The 21,745-nt window shown below is 39.1% G+C and overlaps 2 protein-coding genes across 3 annotated transcripts; both read right to left on the bottom strand.

Annotated features, from left to right (window-relative positions):
* Positions 1-1,205: 1,205 nt before the first annotated feature.
* On the bottom strand, positions 1,206-6,879 carry LOC101480787 (charged multivesicular body protein 4c). The gene is made up of 5 exons (XM_004554050.5): positions 6,531-6,879; positions 4,848-5,025; positions 4,313-4,427; positions 3,185-3,311; positions 1,206-2,558 (listed from the first exon to the last, which is right to left on the bottom strand). The coding sequence occupies exons 1-5, from the start codon at positions 6,712-6,714 to the stop codon at positions 2,494-2,496; spliced, it is 669 nt and encodes a 222-aa protein (XP_004554107.1). The 5' UTR covers positions 6,715-6,879; the 3' UTR covers positions 1,206-2,493.
* Positions 6,880-7,236: 357 nt separating this feature from the next.
* Positions 7,237-18,067, bottom strand: LOC101481364 (vesicle-associated membrane protein-associated protein B). Of its 2 annotated transcripts, none has more exons than XM_004554053.6 (6): positions 17,714-18,067; positions 16,280-16,432; positions 12,439-12,542; positions 11,959-12,039; positions 11,026-11,157; positions 7,237-9,415 (listed from the first exon to the last, which is right to left on the bottom strand). In XM_004554053.6, the coding sequence occupies exons 1-6, from the start codon at positions 17,769-17,771 to the stop codon at positions 9,248-9,250; spliced, it is 696 nt and encodes a 231-aa protein (XP_004554110.1). In that variant the 5' UTR covers positions 17,772-18,067; the 3' UTR covers positions 7,237-9,247. The 2 variants fall into 2 exon arrangements, with proteins under 2 accessions (XP_004554110.1, XP_004554109.1); XM_004554052.6 differs by having other exon boundaries at positions 11,026-11,205; positions 17,714-18,066.
* Positions 18,068-21,745: the final 3,678 nt, after the last annotated feature.

Below are 21,745 nucleotides of genomic sequence, written 5' to 3'. Positions count from 1 at the left end.
AGGAGGTATCTGTTTATAACCCTGCCAGTCACAGGTAATCTTTCATCAGATTTTCCTTTTGAGTGGCAGTGGGAGTTTGTTTGAACATTTCCTCTTGTCAAATTTAGACAACTGATATAAAGCATAGGTAAACTTGGCTATAACACCTGCTATCAACACTGTATAGTCGATTCTTTCTTTACAACCTGGAGCATATCTTGTATTATGTATTTCCCCTTCTGATCTCATAATGATTGTCATAAAGTCACAATGACTGTATACAGCCACTGATTATCATGTAAAGATTTGCCGCTATGTAGCTAATGTGCTTTATCCAGAATAATAGTTGTACTTTAAGGGAAAATCATTGAGATCTGATAAACAGGCACCATTTTTCAAAACTACAAAAGATCAGTGAAACGGCAAATTGATTTTCCCTTTAGTTAAACTTTGTTGAATGAATATAAAAGCTGCAAATTTTAAGATTTAGTGCCTTTGGAACAGACCAGTTACTTCTCTCGTCTTTGTCTTTAAATCTCCTTTAAAAAGATTTTGTTAATATTTGTTTTTTGGTGTTATTGTGATGCAGAAAGAAAAGAAAAAAGCTCCAGCTACACAACCCGGAACAAGATGCTGATGTGGTGGAGGACTATAAGTACCTGGGAGTCCACATGAACAGCTGAAGAGAAGATCAGCACAGATCTCAGTTTCCAAAGGAAGCTGAGATGCTGCAATATGCGATGCGACATCATGGAGATTTTCATCACGTAGCTGTGACGAGCACAGTGGACTTTACTTTGTTCTGCTGGGGGAGCTGGCGACACCAAAAGAATGAGCAAACTGATCAGGAAGGCTGGCTCAGTGACTGGCCATCCTCTCCTATACTTACCGAACGGCCGCTCCCTCAAGAGACAGATACAGGAAATATTTCATGCCACCACAAGATATCTGAATGGTAGTAAGGCATCTGCCAGAAAATAATAAATTATTATTGTTCATTTTGTCTGTTAAAAAAGATTCTGTCTTCATTGTTTTATTTATGGAGTGATTTTAGAAATACTCTGTAACAAAGCTTTAGTTACCAATTTAATATTAAACTAAAAGTGTACTTGCTGAGGTTTTTCTTCACTCACACTTTGTTTCTTTCTCTGGTGATCTGCTTAACTTAGTCATTTGACCAAAAACCAAAACAAAACGCATGAACAGACAATGCTTCCACCACAATGAAAGAATTGAAAACCATTTAATGATTCGCAAATAATATTCTCATCTGGATAAATAAAACATAGAAATGCAAACATGCTTATCCATTTGTCCTCGTGTTACGTTTTCTATGTAAAAAATGTACATCATGTTGCTGAAAAACTAAAGGAATTCAACTCTTTTAAACTCTGAAATGCATGTGTTGCAGATTGGCTATAATCTAATCTTTTATAAACCACCATCTCCCTCTGGATGCAGTTAATAAGGTGTGACAATAGTTTAATATTACTAGTTTCTTTTTTTTTCCTTTTTCTTTTTAACATACATTTTGAAATGAAAACCTTTATGAGTGGGACACAGACAGAGGAGGATGAAAGTGGTAGGTTAAACATCTCTCTTACTAGCCCTGCGGTGTGACCTGTGTCGTGATTTCCCCACCGTTGCATGCTTCACGCAGCATCAACCAAAGCGCTCAATGGCAGCAGTAATGCAGTGTACTTAAAAAAACAAAACAAACAAAAAAACCAAAACACACACAGTCAGCTGGGATATTTACACCAAAGAACGAGAACCACTGATGGGGTTGGGAGGGTAAGGGGAGAGGTAAAGAAGGAGCGAGCGGCAGGAGGTCGAAGAACCCAACCTGAAATGAAAGAAGAGGTTTGGATTCTGGCAAACACACACAGCTCAAAGCTTCTTCAGCCAGCACACACTCAGCTGCACCTCCATTTCCAGAGCAGTTAACAAGACGAGGAAGCAACGGGTTATTTTGTCAAGGAAAACAAAAAAACAAACAAACAAAAACACACAAAAAAAAAAATTGCCACAAATAGGTAAACGGGAGAGTGAGAAATCGATTTTTTAAGCATTAATCATCCTTGAAAATCCCCCCCAAAATCATCCAGCGATGTTAACAATGACAACAGCTTGGTGAATAACTCCATCTACTGCACCATCCAGCTTATAACACCACCCTGCAACATGAAATCTGTGGCCACCAGCATGGCACACGACAAGGACCACAAAGTGCTGCATTAAAGTTGAGGGTAAAAATATTAGGTGACTTTGTCCAGTATAGCAGACCCTCACGGACTCATTTGTACTGAGCACCTTGGGGGTCTCTAAAGGGGAAAAGGAAAAGAAAGACTACAGCATTGTTGCTTTGTTTTGTTTTGTAGTGTTACACATAAAGTAGACAGTCCACTCTTCTCAGACACACAGAAACACTCAGACACAACATCCCATCAGTCCATTCGTTTCCCTCTTGTTCCTTTCCTCTCCGATGCAGGTGTGATGTGGCGGATGCTGCATTTACATGGCTTCCATCGCCCAGCGCTGCAGGTCCTCCATGTCGTCCTCGTCCTCCTCTTTCCTGGCTGTGGGAGGGAGGACAGAAATAAAAGATGTGATCTGAGGATCCTATCGAGATCTCATCAAATCCTCATTCAGCATTAATCACTTCTAGGCAGTACTATTGTAATTCATTATTACCCAATACTGCTGCAAGAACACTGACGGGGACTAGAAAGAGACAACACATTTCTCCCATACTGGCTTATCTCCACTGGCTTCCTGATAAATCCAGGATTGAATTTAAAATCTTCTCCTCATGTTCAAGGTCTTGTATAATAATTCCATTCGAGCACTTTGCTCTGAGACACTATCTCTACTTTTAATATTAGGCTTAAAACTTTCTTTTTGATAATGCATACAGTTAGGGCTGGATAAGCCAACTATGAAACCTTTGGGGCAAGTGCCTGCTCATAAGGGATCATCTGATTGAGGGTTTTTTTCTTTATTATAGCAGCACCTTTAGCTGACGATAAAGATAAAGATCCTATGAAATAAAGCTCCTTGAGGAAACTGCTGTTGTGATTCGGTGCTATATAACTAAAAATAAAACTATAGCAGTCACATCACTGAAAGTTAGTAATTAACAGTTTGAACATCCTGCGAACAGCGTAAAAATGCAATGCAAATGGTTACACCCCAGAGTTCTTACCAGGTCTGGAAGGTAATGAAGTCGAAGGCACATTGGGGAGAGGGGCGGTCTCTGGTCCACCGATCTCGAGCAGATTTTTGTCCAGCTCTTCCTGTTCCAGCTCGTCCAGCTCGGCAAGCAGCTCATCCTGAGAAGCAAAGAAATTCACCCCAAGGATGAAGACCAGCAACAACGTATTCATACCAGCAAAAGCAAAAAGATAATAACTAATAATTAGACTCGGCTATACTGGGTTAACCCAACATCATTATCAGTGCAACATTCATATGCCAAACACAGGATAATAGCAACTGTCTAAGAGATAAGTAATGATATTTCTGAGTCAGGCGTATGAAAACATGCTTATGTCATGTACAGTAAAATCCCATCATCATTAAGAAGGAAGCCTTAGATAAGCAAAGATGCAAAAGACAGAATGATTTCATTCTGATGGACTGCTGCCCCAGTCCTGTGCTCCAATCAAGCTCCAGATGATTACAGAAGCTGTCTTAAAAAAATTGTTAATTTCATGTATCTCAGGCTTCTTGTTCGGCTCCACACACAGGTGCTTGCTTGTTTCTGGCTTAGTAACTTGTTTTGTTTCCATCTGGGACACTTGCCTCACCCTGACGATTGTGGCAGGTTTAGTAGAAACTGCACCATGCATAGACTACTCTGTGTACAAACAACAGATCTCGAGGTGGTACCAATGGTTGAGGTTTTTTTTCTTTTAATTGAGGGTGTAGTCGTTTTTTGTCTCCTGTGCTGTTTTGTGAAAAAAGACATTAAAAAAATGTTTAAAAAGAATCTATTAAAACCTTTTAGGTGCAACTCCACCTTCTCCATCCTGGTTAAAGCACACTTTAACGTGCCTACAAGCCAGGGTCATAACAGTGTGTATCTGCAGTTATCAATACGTTGCTGTGGATGCAAGTACAGATTAACCCTCCTGCACCATTTCATTTTTTTTGATTTAAGCTTAGAATTGAGTCTTTTTTCTTTAATCATCACTACCCGTTTTATTTGGGTACGCTCTCAATTTATGTATTTTTGGTAATAAAATCTGTGAATAAAATGAGGCACTTGCACACTTAGAATCAGATATACCACACAAATGTAAACATAAAACAGCTGAAGAGCTTCACCTACCTCATCAAACTCCTCACCAAAGCCCACAGGTTTAGAGATGGCGTCAGAGATTTCTTGGGCCAGTTCCTGCTGCTCTGTAATGTCCTGCATCAGTTCATCCACTTTGTCAATGTCCCTGAAATAAGAAGGAAAGACTGTGAGCAAAAGAGAATTCACTCATATAGGTTTTATAAAAGAGGGTATTTAATCTAAATATGACGATTAGATGTCTGAGTAGTTCTACGGCAAAAACTAAGGAGGATGTCAGGCATCTAATATACATGGCAGTGAAACCCACATACACTTTTTTATGGTTACATTTTACAGATACTGACTGAAATAAATGCATAAAAGAAAGGATTACTGCATCTTGGTGAAATTATATGCATTTCATTATCAGCAAAACCTCCTTGTAATATTTCTGATCATTTCAGAACTGACTGAATCTTCTTTACGCTTGCTTTAGTCTCAGTAACAAAAAGGAAGTTGCAAAAATAATCTGTGTAGAGAGGTTTCGTCCCAGTCCAATCGATCACGCCTTGGTGCTCGCTCTTACATGTTTTCATGAGCAGACTTCATGGCCTTGGCAGCGAAGCCCATGTTTTTGAGCACTTCAGTGTTGGTGTTGGCGTTCTCCAGAGCCTCCCGCTGGAATTCAATGGTGGACAGCGTCCCATCGATCTGCTCGAGCTGCTTCTCGTACCGCTTCTTTCTTTTCAAGGCCTGAAGTGCCGCTGAGGATCCAAAGACAGGGAGTGGGGTGGGGAGAGTCAGAATGAACAAATTGGCCTTGAAACACCATTTAGTGACAATGGAGAGAAACAGTGAATAATGGTACTTTAACACAGCAAATATTTGTGATACTACCCAATCAGGCTGTCATTCCTGTTAGTCAGCACTACTCTGTGAACCTAGATAATTCACTGCTAATTATTCGACCACATTAGTGACACTTTTAGCAATACGAAAGACAGTCAAATATAGCCGGCGTGAAGACTAATGGAAAACCTGGAGAGTAATTAATCAGATAAAGAGGTCAGATGACAACAACCCCTGAAACCTGATAGGCTATACTGATCTTGTCAGAGAAGGTTGTGCTACGCTGAGTCATTCTGTGAACTTTGTGGATCAGAAGAAGGAAGTGATTAGCTAATGTACCATACACTGCAGTATTCTGACTAAAAATTGGCACTAAGTCTTTTTTTTTTTTTTTTTTTACTTAATACATCTGGTGGCTCCATTAACTGTTCATCCATTTTTCTTCTTCCACTTATTCAATTTAGGTGTTGCGAGGAGGGGACTGCGGGCTGGCTGGAACTTATCCCAGCTACCTTAGAATGAGAAGCAGGGGTACACCCTGGACAGGTTGCCAGTCTATTACCGAGCTAACACAGACAACCATAAATCATCAATTGACCTAATATCATGCATGTCTTTGGACTGTGGGAAGCGATGGAGAACCCGGAGAGAACATGGAAACTCCACACTGGCTGGATTTGAACCTGCGATCTTCTCGTTGGGAAGCGACACCGCTAACCATCCTGATCTAAATTAAATTTACTCTGATCCCTAGAAATGTGCTCGATGTCAACAAGAACAATACACATGTACAAATCTATATGGTTGGCTCCACGTTGTGGTAGAACATGGTCAACTTGTATTACAGTTAACTTATAATGAGCCCCAAGCTGTGATCGGCTCACGTAATCATCTGTAAGGAGACTGTGGGACCTGCTGGAGGTCCACAGGTTTCTATACGGACATCTGATCAAGATGCAAACACGCCCACCTCTCTGACACTTATAACACGTGCTCAACCCTTGTCCTGGCTAACTGGGTCGATATCTTTATTGCCGCTATATTTGCAACATCATACCTAACAGTCTATATACACACACCACACCTTCAACCAGGTCTCCTGATTTTTAAACAACCACCTATGAGTCAAAAGAAAACTCGAATATCAGCAAAGGCCAAGGCTAGCGTCCCCGCGGGGCCATAAGTTAACGGTGATCACATAATGAAGTCAGTCACACAGCTAGACAGCCGCCCATCCAGACTGGCAGCCATGGCCGTGGTAAAGACGCTGGATGAGGCTGCCAGCAGTTACGACACCTCGGGAAAGTTAGCCAACTCAGCTAACGGGCTAGCTAACGGTTAGCTTGAGGTTGCTGACAACAAAAATCTAACAAGCAAGAGAAGAAACTACGGGGGGAAAAAACCCCTCGCGGCGTCTCACCTCTTTTGTTCTTTGTGCCGTTTTTCTTTGCGGTCTGCAGCTCCTGTTCGATCTTCTTCTCTAAAAATTCCTGTTTCTTGGTTAGCATCTCCTCCGTCTCCCGGAGTTTTTGGATCGCCTCCTGTGGACTCGGTCCCTTTCCCGATTTTCCTCCTCCTCCAAATATCTTGCCAAACACCGACATGTCTGGGATATTACACAGCGCTTACTATAAAGACAAAACACAAATGCGAGATATCTTATAAAATAAAGCTAAAGCTACGTCTCTGCTAAGCTACTCGGACACTTCGCCTTAACCTGGACCCTGGAAGGGTTGTTGATGTTTTTCCACTTCCTGGATTAGGCCCACTGACGTCATTCTGCCCGGCGAATGAGGGGCGTTGCCTGTTGGTTCTCTGTCGCCATCTGCCTGACAACTGCTTTTAATCCTCTTTAATTCTTCAATCACTCTTCTTTAACAAGGAATATATTAATAATAATAACAATAGTTTTTCCTCTTTCGAGTTTAGCAGCTGTTGTGCTTTCGTACTTAATGAAACGTCCCAAAATAACAAGTAAAGGCAGTATTTTTGCAGCTGTATAGATTTTTTGTCCTGCTAGTCAAGTATCAAAGTATTAGCAGTTACAGGGATATGCACACCATGCTTCCCAGATTGCATTCTTAACTGAAAGGGAAAAAAACAGAAACCTTTCACAGAGCCAGACAGTTGGGGGGGGTTATGTATTTTAATTCATTATGATGCTACATCATCCATGGTGGCTGTTTATTTTCTTCCTTTAGTACAGTATGTTAATAACTTTGCCAGTTATCCTTTGAGTCTTTTTTAATTTTTATTTACATACAAAAAGAGTATCCAATTACTGTGTGATTACATTGTTGTGACTGTATCTGCAGGTGTGGTCTGAAGCGCTGATGCCTTTGTTTTTAAATCCTTTAATGTAGTGTGTATTCACAGGTCAGTCCTCTCACAGCTGCCCACATCCAGACATATCTGACCCCCTCCCCTCCCCATGCAAATAAGCAGATATTCATTGTTGTTGTTTTTTTAACTTTTGAGGAAATGAATCAGCCGAGACGGTCATGTGATGGCCAAGATAATACAGCTGTGTTATCTCACAACCACCAGAACTCAACAGGACAAACGGAAAAGGTGACAGCAAAGGAAACAAAAAAAACACACACACACACACACACACACAAACTGATAACCAGACTCAAGATGGTCCCTTTTGGAAAAGACAGTATTTTTTTGTTTGTTGGTTTTGCTAACATGGATTTTTCAACACTCAAAAAAATAAAATAATCATAATAAATTCAGGTCATTCCATGCAGACTACAGAGTGCACAAGTGAGAATAGCGCGTTTGAATATTTTAAACAACAGAAGCAAAGTGTCTACACGACAACACAAGAGAGGAAGAAGAGAAACAAACAAAAAAGGCAAACAACTGCTGTAATACACCAGAGGGCGCAAAGTCAATGCACCATGGGCAAAATTCAATAGAGTGGTCAGAACTTGTGTTACATACTCTGATGTGCATGGATAAGTAAGAGTCTGTTTTGCATGACCTGTCCAGAGCTTTGTAGCCAGACATTAGCCTTTTTATTTATTTTTTTCCTGTTCAGCGTAACTCTGTGTGCAAACCTGAGGAAGTAATTAACAAAAAAACAAAACAAAACAAAAACCAAGCATGAAGATGTAAATTACAGCTTTGTTTCTGAAACAAACAAACCAAAAAAAAAAAAAAAAAAAAAAAGAAGCCAAAAAATAAAATATAAATCACCATACAGAACACTTTCTCTGAAGTCATAATTGTGAATTTACTGAGTCATGATTTTAATGAATTTCTACAGATTCCTTGGTCTGGATTACACTAAATCATCCAATTCAATCATTCAATTAGATTTTCAACAAACACCCCCATTTTTGCTGAATACAAGAAATCCGTTTGGATTATTTATTTATTTATTTTTAAACCAGCCCTCTTCACAGCCTGTGAGCCTCACCGTCTGTGGTCTCCTCGCATAAAAACAGTCACACAGTCTGACACATCATTGCTCCTGCAGGAGGCAAAATAAACACACACACACACACACACACAGACATGCTTTTTCTTTTCTTTTTAAAACCCCAAACTCTTTAGAGGACAATACATGAAGCTTGAGTCTAGAAAGGGGGAAAAAAAACAAACAAAAAAAAAAAAAAAAAAAAAAAAAAAAAACAGTCTTTCACTGATCAACTGTGTTCACCTCTCCTTGCAGATTAATAAGTGGAAGAGATTATCAGAAGAGGGTTAGAGCTTTTAAACGGACAACGTGTGTGAGCAACTTATGAAAACTTGCGAATCAATGAAAGACTAGACATTCAGCCAGCGTGAAGCCACTTAAACACACGACTAACTGTTACCTGTGCAAGTTAGGGAAGATCATTTAAGGAAGAGAGATGGACGGAAAGAACAGATCAAAGAAAAAAAAAAGAAAGAAAAAAAAAAGGACCTGTGACAAAAATGCTCGCACTCATGGTTTAACTTGGGATAGCCTTCTTTCGTTTTCTTTTTACACCAAACCATCATGATATTGCCTTAAATGTTTAAAAGAAGGAAAGAAACAGATCAACATAAACCCAGAAGACATCCCCGTCGCCGTTGCTGACACGCGTCCTCCCAAGCACGCGGTCTATCCGTCCGTCTGTCACTGTGCTCTGTCCGTCTGTGTCCCTACAGGGCCAGCTTGCCAATGATGACTCCAATCACAAAGAAGAGCACGCAGAACGCCAGCACGCGGGTGCTTAGGCCTTCGTCCCTCACGGCTGTGGTGGCCATGGTGGAGGAGGAGTGAGCGGGGGCCAACGGTGTCACCTTTCTCTTCCGCAGACCGTCATCCTCCTGTGATGAAGACAAGGAGTCAGAAATACAAATACGCGCTTATAAGTTAACTTTTAATTTGTTAGAATTTGTCACTCCGCTTCTCAATGATAGCTTATCAAAAATCTGATATTTATTTTTATATGTCATTACTGGATTTTTAAACAATGTTTACACCAGGATCATTTTCCATCATTTAACAAAGAGCCAGCATAGTGAACAGTTTTGCTTGTCTGTTGCAAGCAGCTATAACACTGCTGCCTTCAAGTGCTGTCAGAATTTTTTAATTATTATCAAACTACAGAAAACAAAACAAACAAACAAATGAAGAAAAAAAAAAAAATCACGGATAACAACAATACAGATATCAAAAGGACAAGGAAGCTTGCGGGAAATTTTATGCCTGAATATAAAGCTTTACATACAAAACATACAATTTTCACAAATGCGCAATGTGTCCCCCTCTCCATGCATGGCATTTGTCCATAACATAGCCAAACTTGTCCCATACTTTTGCAAGCGTGTCTGGAGTCACTGCAGCCACTGCTGTTGCTATGATACACCCAGTATGATGATTGTATATCATATATGACTGTATGTTTGTTCCCACACTCCTCCTAGACGACTGATTTAATTTTCCTGAAACTACCTATGGTTTGTAGTATGTTGAGTGATTAAAACTACAACATCAAATAAAAATTACTTTTTCTTTTTCAGTGTATTTGTATTTGGAAACTTCGTGACCAAGGCCGGTTCATAAATGTATGTTGTTTTTACGCATTAAATAAAACATAATGTTTAGGTTTATATCCATGTTACAAGGACACTTTAATGGTCACCAGAGGGTCTAAGTTCTAAGAACTGGCAAGACTTTACTTGCCATCTGGTGTGTCTATACGATTGGACAGCATTATTTGAGAGAGAGGGAAATCTTCCTGGATATTTGCATTGCTGGGAATGGCAGGTGTGGTTGTTCATTCCTTTAAGGTAAAGTACTGACTTGCCTCCGGAGTAATTCCATTTTAATTTCTGTTTCCAATTAAAATCCCCTATTATTTATATTAAAGAGAGGGTTAAAGTGTAACTTCTAGCAAAACTTTGCTACAGTGATCGTGTAGAAGTGTAGTTTTAAACATTTCTCAAAATCACCTTTACTCGCAATTTTGTAGTAATTAACCTATTCAGGTTTATGATTTATAAGCTGGTAAACATTTACACATAACAGAAAAGACATTCATAAGAATCAGCGTAACGAGCTGACAATGATATGAGCCATACCACATACAGGATGGGGTCACTGCTGTCTAGGGACAATTCTCTGGACTCGAGCAATGACAAAAATACTTTGAGAAAACTCAGGCAGTCATTGAGTCATTTCATTCTCTGCTTCACGTTAATGTAGTGCAGCACTAGTTGCACTAGTCAAAATATATTTCCTGGAATAAAACATTTTATTTCAGTGTTTTGTTTTTTATTTCAGACTTGGTCTTGTTCCTCCTATATTTAAGAGTAAACTCCACAGCAATGCTTCTTCTGTTAGCACAAGAGAAGACGAGCTAGAGCAGAAAATACAAGTCTGACTGGAATATGAGACAGACACACAGGCTCTTATTTGTTTTAGCGCGTCTCACCCTGATCTGTTTGTTTTCTTCCCGTAGCCTCTGCACTTCCATCTGCAGTCGCTTGCACTCCTCCATGATCTTCTTCACTTCTCCATCATCCAGCGAAGCACTGGCTGACTTGGGCAGGACAGAGTGCTCAGTCTTAACAGAGGCAGAGGAAGACACAGTTTTGATGATTTCACTCTCATGCTGTGGAGAGAGAGTGAAGATGGGGAGTGGTCGGTGGGATGAGAGTGGAAGAAAAAAAAGGAACGAGGGGACATGCAAAGACAAAGCATGGAGATTAAAGTGGAAACAAATCACAAAACAAAATAAATCACGAGATGGGTGATACAGTGATGTGTAGCTGATGAATACAAGACAAAAAATAAATAAATAAATAAATGCTGACAGAAGGAAAAAAACTAAAAACTACTACTCCACTGAAACAGAAATTAAATGGTTTAGTCTGATTTTATTCTTTGAAGGGGACCTATTGTGCTTGTTTTCAGCTCCATACTGTTATTCATTGTTGCTGCTAGAGCTCGACATGATTTACAAATTGAAATATTTCTTATTCATCTTATACTTGGCCTTGGCACAGTCAAACAGTTGATCCAGTCTGAAACGAGCCCTTTTAGTTCCTCACCTTTTAACGCTGCACTCTGTTTTAGCTAACCTTCTTTTGATTGGCTGCCTCCTCTCAAACAGAAGGTTTGGGCAGCTTGGTGGGGTTCCCGTGCTTTCAGCCAGATTACTGCTTACAACTTTTCTGTCACAACAGGTCCCACTAAATACTCAGTCAGCATATAATCTGTTACTACAGACAGCTATTATTATGTACTTAAATCAATGAAGTACACAGTGGAACAACCGTTTGTGGAGCTCATTTGGGGTGTGAAAAAAATGTGATTGAATGTTTAAAGTGATGTGGCAAATGTTGAAGTGAAGAGAAACACTTACAGTTTTGTCATTTTCTAGAGGCATCTCAAATGCACATCTCAACTTTGAATCCATCAGCTCTTCAGGCTTTGCCTCCTTCCACTGTTGACAAGAAAATGAAAAAGGGAACCTTTAGATTTTTCTTTTCTTTTGTATCACAACTTCATTTTTCACTAATATCCATACTTCAAAGTAAATTCTCAACAGAAATGACCAACTTTACATTTTCAGGCTTAGGGAGCTGCATAAAAATGTATACATTTGTCAAACAGTTTTAAAAAAAGCTTTTGCGGAATGAGACAAATACATTGAGTGAGCTACACTATTCAAGTGTTCAGCTGAAGATAGACTTTTGGAAGACACAGATGCCACTAACGCAACTAAACAAAACAAAACTCAGGGCCGAGAGGCAATGTAAGAAATTTAAACCCTTCAGATTCTCCAGTAATAAAGCACCCCCCCCCCCCGAAAAAAAGGAAAATAGTATGCTCAGGTACTCACAACTCCTTCCATGTCAGTCATGTCATATGGAGCCAGCATGGACTGCACCATGAATTTGTGTTTACTCTTTTCATTGGGGTCATAGTCAAAAGGCTGTAGCATAACTGTGGGCAAAAACAAAGACAGAATGAAGAAACCAGGATTTGCCTGTCTCATAAACCAATAGAACACAGAACACATTACATGTTGAAAATGGAAAAAAAATGTACAATGTCAAGAAAAATATTAGCCATTTTGAATTTGAAGAAAATCGCTGAATTTGAAGAATTTGTAGCAACATGTCTCAAAAAAAGTTGGGACAGAGCCATGTTTACTGTGGTTTACCATTCCCTCTTTTTTTAACAACAGCCCATAAAAACCAGAGGAAATGGGACCAGTTGCTGGACTTTCAGGGGAGTAATAGTGTCCCATTCTTGTCTGTTATAAGCTTCTTGCTGTTTTTGGCTGGTAAAAGGTCTGGACTGCAGACAGGCTAGTTCAGCACTTGGACTCTTTTACTAGAAAGTTATGCTGTTATGATAGCTGCAGTATGCTGTGTTTTATTGTCTCGCTGAAATATTCAAGGCCTTCCTTGAAAAAGACGACCTCTAGATGAATATGTTGGTCTAAAGCTTGTATGTACCTTTCAGGACTTATTGTGTCTTTCAAGTAGTACAAGCTAGAGCAGGGTGATAAGACCAAAAATATTTATCACGATATACTAGGGCTGCTCGATTATGGCAAAAATGATCATCACGATTATTTTCACTGAAATTGAGATCTCGATTATTTGACGATATTTATTTAACCCTTTAAGACCTACCATAGAACCAAGTCCGCCAGAGCTTATATTATTATTATTATTATTATTTTTTTTTTTTTTTTTTACATGCTGTAGTGCCATTTGTGGGAGCATTTCAAGTTGCTATACATCAATACAACTGTTATAGCCCATATTTTAATAATATGTATGCATTAAGTCCATAGTAACTACATTAATTGCAAAAAAGTGCAATAAACTACAAAAAAATTGAAAATCGTTTTTGTTTGTTTTTTAACATATATTTCTACTTGGGGAAATTTAAGAGGTTTATCCCTCAAAAAGTTAAATACAAAAAAGTTGCAAAAAATAGTTTACAACAACAGGAAATTTATTTTGAGTGTCTTCATAGTTTTATTTTGGAGATACAGCAATTTTTATATATTGCAGGAAAAACAAAAAACAATCCTATGATGCAAATTTGCAAAGAAAACAGCATGTGCATCAAAATAAACTATTTCCAGCAGTGCAATTCGAGTTATAAGCATCCCAGAAACTATTCAGAAAAGTATAGAGTCAAACATGACTTATAAAAACACCAGTATAGGCTTTTAAGGCCTACAAGTAAAAAACTACATTTTCCGCGAAAATGATGTCACTTCCGGTTTCGGACAGGAAATGGCGGATATGCGATAGTTCGCGTTGACGTCTTTTTCAATGTGGGAAGTGTTACGAACAGCTGATCGGATCGGCAAAGCCTGTTTCTGGAATATTATGTTTTTGTTCCTGCAAGTGCTTTTTATGCAATTTTTGCAAAGCTATATGTGGAAGGAAACTGTGACCTAGGACAAGCTGATGACATAAGATGTAAGTACAAGTCCTCCGGTTTCATATGCAAAACAAATTATTGCGTTAGCTTACGCGGTTCTACAGGGATTTAAAGGGTTAACAATAACAATGTATTGAATAATGACTTTAAAAAAAATATAAAATAGTGTGCAAATACTGATAACAGTGCAAATGTTTGCAATATAAAAAAAATAAATGAAAAATGTAAACATCTATGTTTAGTGAACTTTGCAGTGTTGCTCTGTGGTGCAGCTATGACACCGTAGCAAAGTTTACACACTATGTCTACTTGATCCACGTCTGACTCCGCAAATCCATAATGTTTCCACACCACTGAAGTTTTTTTTACCTCTTTTCAACCAACGGCAGTCACTCTCCTCTCCAAATAAATGCTGCTTAGCTTTCCGAGCTTTCCTCGGGTCCTCTTAATTGTTGTGATGCATGTTCGAAATGCAGAGAGGTGCGCTCGATTTGCCACACGGAGCAGCGCGAGAGTAAAGCACGAGGGAGGGGCTAATAATCGGCTCAGTCATTTTTAATGATCGTTGAAAGCCCAGATCGTAATCGTGATTAAAATTCGATTCATTGAGCAGCCCTACGATATACATTTGAAAATTTGCGATAATGATATAACTGACGATATAATTGACACTAGACAAAATACTTTACAACTCCACAACTTAATAATGCAAAAAAAAAAAAAAAATCCCATCAATGTATTTTCACTTAAAGCAGCTGTTTTTTTGCATTTAAGTTATATAAAAATTGCAAATTCTTTGCTGACAGTTTAACCAAAAGGCATTTCCAGGGGAAATTGGCCGACATATCCTCAGCATAACCATGCATAATATCCAGAAAACTTAAAAAGAGGTTATACACACACACACAATACGGTAATATTATGTTGAAGCACAGTACGTATCACTCCGCGAGGCTCCTGCCTACGGTAGCCGTAATGCTCCGACAATCCATCAAGCAGTGCGGCTTCGTAGCTTAGCAAAGTCGTACTAAAACATTTGACAGATTTTTGAGCGCCGTGTAGCACACAAAATCATTTCGAGGTGAGTAAACACAACCCGAATTCATACATACGGCACACGGGATTATAAGGGGCACTCTCGATTTTCAGAAAAATCAAAGGATTGATTTTAAGTGTGCCGTATTTTCCAAAAAACACGGTAATAACGATGGCCCGCTAGCATGCTCTACCAAAAATAGTGCTTTGTTGTGTATCTGATGGACGAAAGTTAAACCAGTTCCACACCACTGAAGTTGCAGCATTTTTACAAACCAATTCTGGTTCATCCGTTTCATTCAATGATCCGCTTTCACCCTTCTCATTCTCTGTCGCCGCCGTGCTTTTTCCGCCATGTGCGTATGAAAACAAAGGCACTGCGCATGCGTGTTTTACCCATATTCTATCGGGAGATTTCATTTTCTTATCGTTGCCCAACATTATACCGGTATTACCGTGAACAGTATAATATGGCACAGCCCTAGTACAAGCTTCCAATTTTATAGGGACAAATACACCCCATATACCAGTAGAGCCTTATATAAGCACTTTTTGCTTTAGTTCAAAGGACGTGATGTTGCTGCCATCAAATTCGAACTCAACTCATCTTATTCATGAGGTAGTAAAATGTCTCATGTCTAAACATTTGACACTTTTCCATCTTATGCTGTGGATAAAATGTTTTCAAAAATTTTAACTTTGAGTAAATTATACCACCCTCCAAAAAAATAAGAAACAAAAATGAAAGAATAAAAAAAGAAAATGATGCAGGAGACAGAAACCACTTTAGTTGTCAGAAACAAGTCTTTTTTTTTTAAATTTTAATTTAAATATAATAGTTATGTGCAGATTAGACAGATTATTGGGAAAGTCATAAGGAGGCATGTGTGTAAAATGTCTCCAAGCATGATGTAATTATAAACTCAGGTAGTGACTGCAGTATCCATTACAGGTAGTGCAGGCGCGACCCTTTATTTGCGTGCTGCAACACAATACATGGTTGCTGCTAGTTCAGCACTACGGTTCCATATCTGACGCTGTTAAATGTAAGTATATTACACTTTATCTAGCACTTAAATTATGACAACTCAATATAGTTTTACTTCTATTAAGCCCAATAAGCTAACATTAATTACAGAGTTAGGCAAAAATGGATCAGTATAAGCCTTTGAACTTCTACATTAGGTTCACAGCTTTACCAACTTTTCTGGATGGCAAAAAGATGCAAAGATCCTTACCAAAAACATTTATGGAGGTTCCAGCGTCAATGATGCCACTGTTTGGGCGCACACAGTATCTGCGAGGTGCGGTCGTCTTGACTTTGAAACACACATTTCTGTCTGTGGGGTTGGTCAGCTTCAGGGTGGCGGTGACAACATCTGTAAATGGGCCTGAGGATGAGAAAGAAAGAAATGCAGTGACTTGAGTGTGAGTGCAAGCATGTGGGTGAATTTACACGTCTCGTAGTTTGGGTATAGATGCAGCATTTGTTTGTTACTTGGGCTCCTAAGAAGAAAGAAAACAGGGTGGGTGCACAAAGATTCTCCCAGGTAAAAGTGCAAATATACACAATGTAAAAATCCATTTCTGCAAACATCAATATCAGAGCAGATTTTTTTTTAGCGGTTTTACAGAGCCTGCCACAAACAGAGCAAATTAAACATTAAAACAGTGGTGAGATCAGCAAAGTGTGCACGTGTTTATAATTCATACCACGCCCTCAGCCAAACGTTGGATGCTGCAGAAAAATTACTAGATGGGTGTCTTAAGTGCTAATGTTTTCCTTTTGTCTCTGTAGCAATTAGGTCTCTCACACGTTTCTTGACAGCTTAAGCATGGTTTTGGAAACTGATGTTGATGCAAGTGTGCATCAGTAACAGAGTGGGTGTATGGATCTTCTCCAAAGCCCTGCAACAATCAATCAGTGAACAGCCCACTTCAAACTGATACCACCACCCTAGGCCCTCACTTGACCCATTTCTGCAGCAAAAATGACACACCAAGGTAATTATCCAAGAAAATAATCATTACCGCTGGCACTGCAGCTCAGTCCGTAATTTCATAATCATTGTGCTTGGATACAGAAAAGCTGTAAAGGAATTCGGGTTGCACAGTGGGAGAAAACGCCAAATCTCCTGCCGGCTAGCTTATAATATTGTGAAATAGCATGGTAATAAGGATAAGTAATGACACCCTGATCGTGGAAAATGCTAGAATAGGGAATTCTTTGCAATCGGGCAGTAGAAACGACACCGAAGTGGAGGTTGACTGAACCATTAGATCAAATCGAGGTGTTTCCAATGCTGTCAGAGTATAAAAGAGAACGTATGACAAGCAAATGAGAGAATTAGAGAAACGGTGCGGCGGGCCTGCCCTGACGCTGCAATGACAGCTAGCAGTTTGCCTTGTTGCTAGTGAGATTAGCTGGATGCTACTCCAGCGAGCTAGTTAGCACCGTCGCACAGTGTCGTTTCACCTGTCACCGCACAACTGTCGTACACACAATGTAGACTACAGCTAACAGCTATATCCCTCACGTTTTACCACAGCATATACAACGAATGGCACATTCAACTACTCAGTAGTGCAGAAATCGAAATACTGGCTCTCATTTACAACGTCTCCTGTGTTAGCTACCTAAGCTCGGCCCTGCCCTCCGCTTCTTCGGTTACCTCTGAATTTCAGTTCGTGTTGTGGCTCCAGCAACAGGACTTGTTCTGGTCTGGCCATGTCCCAGGGCTTCTTCCTGTCGTGACGGCGAGGACAACAATATTTTTTTTTATCGCAGTTGGCCCGCAGAGGTGAAGCAAGCTGGCTCCCGAAGAAACAACCCGGCCGCCCTCGGTTTTTCTACGGGAGGGTAAATAAAGAGGGGGGATTTATACACGCACAAACACACACCGCCACTCGAACTGACAGGCTGGCTGACTGACTGCCACCGACAGCTGCTGGAGGCTAAAAGGTGCTACTGCTAACTTTACTAGCAGCGGAGACGAGGAAGGAAAAGGCTACGTCACGCTGTGGGCGGGACTAGCAGGTGACGTGAGCTGGTTTTTGTTAGTGCTGTCAAAGAAAGTCCAACGTTTAACAGCTCAGGACTGAGATAAGACAGCACTATGAACACTTCAGCCACAATAAAGATTTTACATTAAGGCCTAAAGCACTGCTACACATTCCTTAAAATGTTATGTTTTAATCTTATATAGTTTTAATAGTGAAAAATACAAACCATACCAGTATATGGAAGAAATTTCAGATCCTTTTTGCCATAGACCTTTAAAGAGTCCTCTTCTGGTTGCTCCCAGTAGGGGCCACCACAGCAGATCATCTGTCTTCATCTCGCTGTCTCCCTTGAATTCTTTCTCATACCAGCCATCTGCATTTCCTCCTTCACTTCATCCATGAATCTTCTCTGTGGTCTTCCTCTTTTCCTCCTGCCTGGTAGCTCCATATTCAGCATCCTTTGCATTAATACATATTTATACCTTCTCTGCACATATCTAAACCATCTCAACTTGCCTCTCGTTAGTGTCTTATCTTCAAACCATGCAGTATAACAAGTCTCACAGCCACCTATGAAAATAATGCCAACCAAATTCCTCCAATAGGTCTGCGTAACCCCTCACCATAGGTAGACTTTGAATTAGGTAACACCAATTAATTCAGCCAGATTTGACAACCCACAGGAAAAATATGGAGAGGCTGGTCTGTGTTTTTCTTGGCTTGGTTTTTTTCCCCCTCCACATTTGTGTCCTATGTTTTTCCAAATAAAGTTCTTGCTGAGGGCCCCAGTTAGACTTATTCCAGCTCCTATTTTATATCTGTATCTGAATGGACTTAATTTAGCTCAAATTCAGATCCATCAGATATGAGTTTTCCCTTGCTGTGATTTTCTACCACCTTATCACATCCATTCTCATTACATCATGCTCTGCAACACCTTTCTTGTAGAAAATAACCAGCATATGGTTTTGGATGCTGCTTTCACTCCATACTTGCTCCAACGGTGACTTTGGCATCAGCTTAAACTTTGCTTAGGTTGGTGAGACCAGCAGAAAAATATTAGTCCTTTATTTATCCAGGGTAAAAAAAAAAAAAAAAAAAAAAAATCTCATTGAGATTAAAAATCTAATTTCCAAGAGAGTCCTGAAAAAAAAAAAAAAATAGGAAAAAAAAAGCAAACTCTGCTAATGTCAAAGCTTAAAATTAATAAAAAGAAATTTTCACTAAGTAAAATGTTGAGTTTTTGGATACGGAGAGCTGGAGAAAACTTAAAAAAAAAAAACAAAAAAAAAAAAAGTACAAACAACAAACATGTACTAGAAAAGTCTTGTGCATTGCTTCCATACACACCGCTTCAAAACACACCTGGTAAGTTCTGAAAATATAGAATCAACATGTCAAGTTTAAGTTTAGGTGCTTAATGATTAAAAAAAATATATATATAGTTTTTAAATTATCAGGGCACTCATTAGGAGGCTGCAATATTTCCTTTTTGACTGAGACCATGGAAACTGAGCTGAGTAGGCTTGGGAGTTACTTAATCCAGAATAAAACTAGGTAATTTTACCTTTAGATACTCACATCGGTGATACATGCAGGAAAATCATTTACACCAGGAGTGTCAAACATAAGGCCAGGGGACCAGAATCTGCTCAGCAAAGACTCCAACCTGGCCTGCTGGAAGTCTTTGAAAATTGTGCAGGAGGGCATAAATCCTGCACTTAAATGTATTCTCAGAAATTTTCTTTTTCCTACCGAAGACGACCTCCTCCACAGCCACACTCTAAGTAATAGATAAGTGCCAAAGTTAAGAGGTTGTCTGAATTAAAAAAAAAATAAAAATCAATGTGTCCACAGTCAAATAATAAAAATGGAAAGTTTTTAACTGAATTTTCTATTTCATAATTACAGGCCCGTCTAGGCAATGAGCTACCAGAACTTTGTAATTTTACACATTTGAGTCCGAAGAGTCATGTTGACACATTTCTTTATCACGTATAAGATATCTCAAGCAGTAAATATGCATTTAAGTTATTTTTACGGGCTAAAAGATTCTCTCAAGTACAGCCCTTTTAAGATCAAAGTGGGCGCACAGTTGGCGACCCATTGTGCTTTTCTACTTGTGCTACATCCTTTCATATTCTTTTCTTCCTACCAATCACTCTTTGAGATCATTATATTACACATGTACTTTGAGTAGCAGTAGCAATAAATGAATAAAGAGAAAAAAAAAACCCAAAAGGAGCTAAAGAATTTATAGAGCTAAACTTGAAATAGCAAATATGTTTGATACAACAGTGCATTCAGATCATACTTCTGATTGTAAAAGCTGCAAGACAAGGCATCTCTAATTTTTTTTGCTGCGGTGGGGGCAGGAGTAGGGGGGCGGGAATAAATAAATAAATAAATAAATATCAGCACTGTTAAAGATTAAGCGATTTGGTCCGATACGTTACTGATTTTCACAACGAATGTAGATCAGTTTTTTGGTTGGGAGCTAGAGACACAGGTAGATGTGCAAAATGTTCACTGCCATGAGGATTGTTGTTTTGCGAAGCACAACAGTCATAAGAATCGATAAGCTTGGATGCACTTTTGTCTAATAGGGTTGTTGATTTCTATCCCCTGAGTTGCGTAGAGTGTAATGACAAAAACATGACAAAGCAGTTGCTGTTTGCACCAAAAAAAAAAAAAAAAAAAAAAAAAAGAAAAAAAAAAGAAAAAAAATTCTTTATTTCATAGAGCTCCTTTTCAGAAAGTAGACCCATATTTGATGTACACATTAAATGAGACTAGGGCACTGAAATGAGAGATGCTAATACTGTACAGGCTGCCTCTGCTGTGCAAGGCTAGGCAGGAGGACCCCCTCCCCCCTCAGCAGAAAAGAAAAACAAATTGTTCTTTTTTTGGCCATTTTTTCTTTTTTTGCAAAAACAAGAACGATTTGTGTAGAAACAAGCAATGTTTTGCATCTGTCACCTCCCACTTATAACCCTTCAGTGTGTGGAAGAAAAAAAAAAAAAAAAATCCCAAACAACTTCAGTTGAAAGGATTAAGTTATAGCAATATGCACACCATCAAGTGTACAATTTGTCAAGGTTCATTTGATTCTAATAAAATACTTTAGAACCCATATAGATTTCATATTTATCTTTTTGGGGGTATATGGATCAAAAAAAAAAAGAAAAGAAAAAAGACATTAAATCATAAAGATGGGCTGGAAGGAAAAGGGTGGAAAAAAACCCAAGATTTAAAAAAAAAAAAAAAAAAAAAAAAAAAAAAAAAAAAAAAAAACACCCAACCAAAAAACAAAAACCCAACCACCCCAAAAAACAAAACTCTACTAAAGCTACAAATGGTCATCCACCATCTCCAAGGAAAGGAGAGGAGAAAGAAATAGACTGAGAAAGAGAGAGGTGGGGATAAAGAAAGGGAGAGAATGTAAGAGCGAGGGAGGCAGGGAGAGGATTGGCCAAGCTATACAGCGCAGTATGACACCCACTTTAGCTCATTACACACGTACAGTCGTGATCAAGGCACAGGGATCTTCTAAAAGTTTTTTCCTCAATAAAGTTGTACAAAATAATACATTTTACAGTCTGTACAAGAATAATAGTTCAGCAGTAAAGTAAAGACAGACATACAAGGGAGGAGAGGAGGAATGGTGGAGGGAGGAATGGCAGGGAGGTGCAAGCACACAG

Source organism: Maylandia zebra, linkage group LG20 (genome assembly GCF_041146795.1).
Source record: "Maylandia zebra isolate NMK-2024a linkage group LG20, Mzebra_GT3a, whole genome shotgun sequence".
NCBI classification, from domain to species: Eukaryota; Metazoa; Chordata; class Actinopteri; order Cichliformes; family Cichlidae; genus Maylandia; species Maylandia zebra.
The sequence above is the reverse complement of the archived record's forward strand: the minus strand, read 5'-3'. Positions and strand labels throughout refer to the sequence as shown.

Bases quoted from the DNA above. Each gene is read 5' to 3' on its own strand.
- LOC101481364 (XM_004554052.6), bottom strand. From the start codon at position 17,771: ATGGCCAGACCAGAACAAGTCCTGTTGCTGGAGCCACAACACGAACTG. The intron at 12,543-16,279 runs GTAAGGATCTTT...TTTTGCCCACAG, and splicing joins AACCTCCATAAATGTTTTTG to TTATGCTACAGCCTTTTGAC. The intron at 11,206-11,958 runs GTAAGTGTTTCT...CTCTCTCCACAG, and splicing joins CTCTAGAAAATGACAAAACT to CATGAGAGTGAAATCATCAA.
- LOC101480787 (XM_004554050.5), bottom strand. From the start codon at position 6,714: ATGTCGGTGTTTGGCAAGATATTTGGAGGAGGAGGAAAATCGGGAAAG. The intron at 5,026-6,530 runs GTGAGACGCCGC...TTGGATCCTCAG, and splicing joins CGGCACAAAGAACAAAAGAG to CGGCACTTCAGGCCTTGAAA. The intron at 4,428-4,847 runs GTAAGAGCGAGC...TTCTTATTTCAG, and splicing joins AAGTCTGCTCATGAAAACAT to GGACATTGACAAAGTGGATG.